Here is a 7,568-nt window from a genome sequence, read left to right on the forward strand (position 1 = left end):
CACAATTAAATAATTAAAATTAAATAATTTAATATATTTAACTAAATTATTATTTAACGATTTTTAACTATTAAACTTACATGTATTAGAAATGTAATAAAATTTGGAAAAGTCTAGGAGGCCAACAACTTTGTTAAATTTTGGCCAGCATATAACCAGCAAAGAAAAGTGAGCCATTGAATAAAATCTCACACCAATCTCACACCATTAAAACCATCGTTGATGGCTATTTGATGGTTACAAATCACAAAAATTGCTGACCCTCTAACATTCTTCGTAAAATTTTACACAAATAATTAAAATAGTGAGAATAGATAATTAATCTCTATCAATAGTGTAGACCATTCACAGTTAAAATAGCATTTGACATTTTGCATTAAGTATATACATAGAGTTATATTATGTGTACACCAAAATCAGCCACTAAAATCAATTATTAGTATAAAATATATGCTAAAATATAAATACACATTAAAAATAAATTAAACTACGCATGTATTTATACAAATATATTGGTGGCTGATTTTAGTGGCTAATTTTAGTATATAAATAATATTTTTGATATATATATATATATATATACTACGTATATATTAATTATTTATATTAAAATCAGTTACCAATATAAAATATATATTAAAATATAAATACACATTAAAAATAAATTAAATCATATATGTATTTATACATAAATATAGAATATTTACACATTTTGGTCCCAAAAAAATTTCGGACCAGACACTTTAGTTTTCAACTAAAATTAATAACTCAATTGGTTCCTAACAATTAACTCCGTCAGTCACTTAGGTCCTTTATTCCATCAACTCTAATAGCGGACAAAATGGTCACTGACAACTCTAAAAGTCCCTGACCTCCTTTGGTCGGAAACGACACCGTTCTCCTCCAATTTCCATCATATCTCGCATAACTCTAACATTTATACTCTCCTTCTTCACCTTCACAGTCTTCTTCTCCATCTTCTCCCTTGTTTTTCTTCAACTTCATGATCAAGCCATGATGTAACTGCTATGCATGTTGCACCTACTAGCTCAACATGTTATGGACCATACACTTTCTAAATTTTTGTGATTGGTACACCTACCTCCTTCGCACTTCACCCACTAGAAGCACTCACCTCCAAGTTCTTGATAACATCATCATCTCCAACCCCGACAATATTCACCACATCTTCGAGACCAAGTTCCACAACTACCCCAAAGGTACGCCTTTTTCCATTCTCCGGAAAGCAATATAGATTATTGGACATTAGGACATCATGAGAAGATTCTTCTTCGACATCATATGCAAATTCTCATTTGGAATGGACGCCGAGTGCTTCATTCCTTCTCTCCCGGAGTCCAAGCTGGCAGACAACTTCGACCTTGCATCTAAGCTATTAGTATAACAAGTAATGTCATCGTCGCGACTCATATGGAAACTGAAGTGATTACTGAACATTAGTTCGTAGAAAAAACTGAAGGAAGCGAACAGAGTGGTGGAGAATGTGGCCATGGAGATGATAGAATAGAGGAGGAGGGAGATGGAGAAGACGATGACAGGTCTTAACAAATCGGACTTGTTATCTAGAATTCTAGATTCATGGGATCTATCAAAGACGATAAGCTAAGTACTTGAGAGACATAGTCATTAGTTTTCTGAGTATGAATTAGTTGAGAATAAGTTTAGGATTTTTCTCATGAACATTGAAAGTGTAGAGTGTGTATTATGTAACTTGAAGTTGCAGTGTTAGACTGTTAGGGTTATATAAGATATGATGGAAATTAGAAGAAAATAATGTTATTTTCGAACAAAGGGGATCAAAAATCATTTTACCCCTTGTTAGAGTTGCCAAGGACTATTTTATCTTCCGTTAAAGTTGACGGAACAAAGGACTTAAGTAACTGACAGAATTAGGACTAATCGAGTAATTAATTTTAGTATATATATATATATATATATATATATATATATATATATATATATATAAAAATATAACTTTTATATTTTTAAGGAGAAATATTGTAATTATTTTTTATAAAAAATATTAATTTAGACCAGTTCAATTCATGACCAAACTTGAGACAGGAGCCACAAATAAGGTGAAGACTTTCATATTCAACCTCATATTCAACACCTTCAACAAGAATCTTCTTAGTCACTGGCAATCCTAAATCTATCTGAACACATGCTCGAGCATATCGTCCTCTTTCAGCTAATTTTGTTGCCAAATCAACCTTAACGGGAATGCCAACTGCAGCCGCAACACGGAGCATTGCATCTTCTTGGTAGCACCAAATTGGTAATCCGGAAATTCTAATCCACACTAAAGTTGCTCCAAAACAGTTTTCACTTGATCTAAACTCTTGATCCCAAGGCTTCACAGCCACATAATTTCCTTCGATCATCCACGGATATATATATATATATAGAACTTTGAATGGTTTAAGGTAGATAGATATTTTAAAACCAGTGGAGCAAGATACTATTACTTGAAGCTGTAAGCTTTTAATTTTAGTGGCGGTGGTAATGTGAATAATTAGTATCGGGGGCGGTAATTGTTGAAATTATAGATGAAACCTAACTTGTTGGAATGGGAGGAGGAATTGAAGAATATGGCGTGCAAATTATATATATATGAATGATCTTCGAATCACTAAAAGTCGTCGTAACTTATTTAAATTCAAGATTCCAAAAATTGAGGTCAATATATATTGTTGACTAATTGACCAAACCATACACATAAGCCTCGCTAATTACTTTTCGTCATCATTGCATTAGAAAGAGTTAGATTAAAAACCTATTAGGCTTAGCTATATCCTTTTCTTCCAATACTTCATTTGAATCTTCACCTTCGTCATTTATGTTTATCATTTTATATATAGATAATATATATAAGGGGCCGATTATTGTATGTTTCATATGTTTAAGTATAAGTTACATTAGAAAAGACAAGGTATTCTACGAGCTATCCAAAAAGTAGTCATTAATTATGAACTTAGGACAAAAGAAAATTAAAGGGGAAAGAAAAACATGCAATTTCAATTAGAGTGTGTTAGTCGAAAAATATTTTCGATTAAGGTGAGTTAGTTCGAAGTAGTGAAGAGGTCGATTAAGGTGTTGGCGGTTGTCGAAAAGATGCATGTGTAGGCATTGGATGAAGGTACTCGACACAGATTCGATTTTAAGCACTCTACCAAATTGAATGGGTCTGATCGGATAAGTAATCGAAAGGAAAAATCGAATAGTGGTTCGAATAGCATATTGAGCAGTTACGTGAGTGGAGAAGTTGGAGGCTTTCACCACATGAGAAATTGATGGATAACGTTTCATTAACAAAAGAGCTTTAGGAGTTCCTGAATACCCAGATCTCCACAAGCAGCGCTTTTTGTATAAGCAAGGCGTTGAAACCAGGCCGTGAAGTCGGTACCTCGAGGATTAATCTTCGGATTATTCCTGAAAAATTTCTGATTAATGAAGAAAGAGATGTCGAGGGCTTGGTTTATCAACAAATCCTCCCCCTGAGCACTAGGGAAGAAAGGTGATTTCTTATTCGCCCTCTCCAAGGATTCGACAGGTCCAAGGAAACAATGAGTATCTTCACCCACCGTGAACGTGATCAGGATTCTAGTATCATTAATTTGAAGTTGTAGATCGTCAATGACTTCATCATTGACCTGATTCAATACATGAAGGGTTGGTGGAGCTAGTGGTGCTACCTCGGAACCTTTACCCTTGTCTTGAGCAGTAGCGTGAGAAGAAGAAGCGGCCATTGCAGAAACAGAGAAAAGGGAAGTTTGAAAGGATAGGGGTTACGCAAGAAAGATTGATGCTAGAAGAATTCAGAGAGCAAGGGTTCGAGAAAAATTGAACAAGAGCGAAAATGTCGAATTTAAGGGAAGTGTTACTGTAGCCGTTATTGCAAAAAGAATGTGAAAAGAGGTAACTTTGCGAAGAAGGCGAAGTGGTGGAAAGAGAAAGCGTAAGTCTCGGAAAACGTGTCAAGTGGATCAATTTTAATGGAAGTTAAATGGTGATTATTACTAATTTACGAGCTTGATATTTGAATTTGGATTAAGTGTTTCATCTTCCAATAATGTCATCGAAGACAAACACATTAATCCAAGGGGGACAATTTGTTAGTCGAAAAATATTTTCGATTAAGCTGAGTTAGTTCGAAGTAGTGAAGAGGTCGATTGAGGTGATTGGCCACTACAAAATTCTTATTTGTTTGTGGAAGTTTTTTAGTGAGAGTTATTAAAACCTCCACAATATAGTTTATTTATAACAACTTTAAAGAGTTAACAAAAACTTCCACTGTTTGTTTTCACTTTTTAACCCGATTATTTATAAAAAACCCAACCCAAAAAAATATTTACCAAATCCATACCAAAAATAAAAAAAATGAAAAAGTTATTCGAGAGAGAGAGAACAAGCAGGGAGAGTCTGAAACCCTAGAATCACGATTCCATCGCCACCGCCATTCATCTCCTTGCCGCCGTTGCCGCCAAGTTTCCTCCGTCAACCGTCGCCCGCTGGAGTTATGAATGGAGGCCAGGTTCACACATTCATCCACTATTCTCTCTCTCTCTCTCTCTCTCTCTCTCTCTCTCTGACTTTTCGAATTCTTTTTCTAATTTTCGCTTTTCGTTGTTTGCATCAAGGTAAGCTCACGGAGGAAGAAGCTCAGGCTCTTTCAAAGAGGTAAATAAAAACGCTATTTCTCTCAAATCAGATCTGTTTTCAGGTTTTTTTTTGTTCTCTATTTTTTATTTCTTCGTTCTCTGATCTGATTCGTCTACTAAAAAATGTGTTTCTTCGATTCCCTTCGAATTGATCTTTTGTTTCTTCTTTTTTTTTTCTTTCAAACTTTAGTGATTTTCTATTCTTCAATCTTTGTGTTTTCTATTTTTCATTTAGTTGTTTTAGTAAATGTGATTATTGATTAGATTGTTCTCTATGATATGATGACATGCCTGTTAATTGATTCTGAAAATGCCTCAAATGATAAATAGAATTTGTGTGTTTGCGTTTTGTGGCTGATCTCTGTCTCTCCTCTGCCGCCGTCATGCCTCTATCTTCTATGTTAGCAGGTTATGCCAAATGTAATCTTTGGATTTCTCGTGTTTATTCTTTACAGACAGCTACAGAAGAAGAGTATTCTTCAACTATGAAAAACATATCCGCTTACAGAGCCCTCCAGAGAAGGTAATCATTTCAGTTTTTTAGTCTTTTCCATTATGTGTTTCTTCAATGATCAGTGATATTGATTCTTATTCATTTAATTTGCAGGTTTTCGAGTACTTTGCATCGATCAAAACCGCGAATGGCGAGGTTTATATGACACCTGTAGATTTGATGCGTGCTGTTGTTCCGGTGTTCCCTCTTTCAGAATCAAACTGTGTTAGAGAGGGCTTTCTCAGAGGGGAGCAGGTTCCTGATACATTGCGGTGTTAACCCTCTGAATTCTTTATGCTCTTTGACACTAACAATGATGGAGTCATTTCTTTTCCAGAGTGAGTATTCTGTTCTGTTGTTATCACATCTTCTTCTATACATGAATCAATCTCATTTGTTCAGATTTCAAGTGCTGCTAATTTGGATAACAAATCCATTTCTTCCTTAATTACAGGTACATCTTTTTTGTTACTCTCCTCAGCATACCAGAATCCAGCTTCACAGTCGCCTTCAAAATGTTTGATCTTAACAATAATGGGTAGGATCTTCTTCCTTCCTTCAAGAAAAAATATCACAATCATAATGATTATACACATATATTGTTACAATAGCAATTGATTTTGTCCACTATCAATGATATCCTGGTTTGTGCATCTGAGCTCTCTAAGGATCATGTTAATAGGGAAATAGACAAAGAAGAATTCAAGAAAGTGATAGTATTTATATAAAGAATTTACCATATTGTAGAGCATGTAAATTCCTTATGATTGTAGGCTTCTCTTTTATGGCCAAAATTGGAACCTTGCTTATGAAAAGGTTGCATTTTAAATAATACATACATGAATTCTGTTGTCTTTTGATTTTTTATTTTTATTTATTTACTTTTGTATAGGCAACTAATAGAAACAAAGGAGGCAATTGAACGTCAGCGCAAATTATTAAAAAAAAAAATCTGGTGTTATCCTATTACCCCTTCTCTATTTAATCCATTATTTCCTAAAGTTGGAGGGGAGGGCTTGACCGCTTGAGTGGATTAAATTTAGGGTTGTTTTTCATTTTACCATTTTCCATTCTCCTTCTTTCTTATGCGTACTAGTTATATAAACATATGATGGCTATGTGTCAATCAAGGCATTTAGTACTCTGTATTTATTGACATATAATGGCTTTCATTGTGTATTCACTTTCCAGATATATAAATAATAACTAATATTATGCTCCTTTTGACAGTACAATTATTTGTATAAATAATAACTAATAATGTATTAAGTAACATTTCAATTATTTGTATGTACTTGTGTAGTTATGATTGATTAATGGGCTTAGTAATGTAGAGTAAATAACGGTCTCTATTCTCATGTCCCCTCTAATTTTGGGTTGTATTATTTTTTGAGTCAAATTGCAATAGAGATAGAGGAAGAGATGAGATCTAATACAACAGTAATGTTATTGGAAAGACTAGTAGAGTGTGCAGCAGATGGTTAGCAAAAACAGCCTGCGTTTCATCAAAGGAGTCACCCTAATGCTGCCCAAGAATGCAAGCCCAAACCCCCACACCCTTAAGCACAACCAACTCTAGGTTCGTATCCTGCATCACCTTCGTTTCTTTCTGTTTCTAAATTCTGATTTGTAAGCTGAGGACACATATGTCCTTTCTCTTATTTACAATGGTTAGAGGAATTTATTTGTTTCGTAATAAAGAAATTAGAAATTTTCATTTATTTGTCTTTTTATTTAAAATTTAGATAAAAAAAATAGGAATGGTTTATATCTAATATGTTGGCTTAGGAATTTAATTTTTTGAAAGAAAACTCTAATGAGTGGGTGTTATATTCCACATGTTTCCCAATTCCTTTTTCTTGGTCTTATGGTGATGATGATGCTCGTGGCAGGCACAAAAGCTTCTATTTGACATGTTGGAAGAGACTATAGAGATAGTGAAGGAACTTAACCCCGTTCTGAATGATGAAGATCCCAAGATCAACCAGGAAGAAGAAGGAAGAGAACCTGGCATTCGCTTGTTCAAGCATGTTTGCCAACCAGGAATAGTATTTGATAATTTCGGTAACTCACTAAATCAAATGACCTCTTTTCTAGTGGCTTACTTGTCTAGGGTTTGAAATTTTCAATATATATTTATGGTTTCTGCATAGGGTGTCATCATATTTTCAAGTGACAGCTAGAATGCTTTAATCAGCCAAATTAATTTTAGTGCTTTATATAGTTGAAATACAATCTTTATTTCATCCAATTGGGATGCGAAGGGGTTCTTATATTAGTTTACTATCCAGTTTGGTCGAGGTCATATTGACAGACCTTGTTTTATATTTCAAATTATTCATGTTAAATTTTGTTCAAATATGTAATATTTTAATTTCCTTCTAAATTTTTAA

General features: G+C 34.0%; 1 protein-coding gene across 6 annotated transcripts; it reads left to right on the top strand.

Moving 5' to 3' along the window:
* On the top strand, positions 4,307 to 7,568 carry LOC107644610 (calcium uptake protein, mitochondrial-like). Of its 6 annotated transcripts, none has more exons than XR_002347535.1 (7): positions 4,307 to 4,555; positions 4,662 to 4,701; positions 5,138 to 5,205; positions 5,290 to 5,513; positions 5,630 to 5,713; positions 5,858 to 6,754; positions 7,068 to 7,568. XR_002347535.1 is itself a non-coding variant. In XM_021103084.1 (6 exons), the coding sequence occupies exons 1-4, from the start codon at positions 4,541 to 4,543 to the stop codon at positions 5,452 to 5,454; spliced, it is 288 nt and encodes a 95-aa protein (XP_020958743.1). In that variant the 5' UTR covers positions 4,356 to 4,540; the 3' UTR covers positions 5,455 to 5,513; positions 5,630 to 6,754; positions 7,068 to 7,561. The 6 variants fall into 6 exon arrangements, 1 of the variants encoding a protein (XP_020958743.1); XR_002347536.1 differs by having other exon boundaries at positions 4,328 to 4,555; positions 6,068 to 6,754; XR_001621365.2 differs by having other exon boundaries at positions 4,355 to 4,555; positions 6,570 to 6,754.

Source organism: Arachis ipaensis, chromosome B05 (assembly GCF_000816755.2).
Source record: "Arachis ipaensis cultivar K30076 chromosome B05, Araip1.1, whole genome shotgun sequence".
NCBI classification, from domain to species: Eukaryota; Viridiplantae; Streptophyta; class Magnoliopsida; order Fabales; family Fabaceae; genus Arachis; species Arachis ipaensis.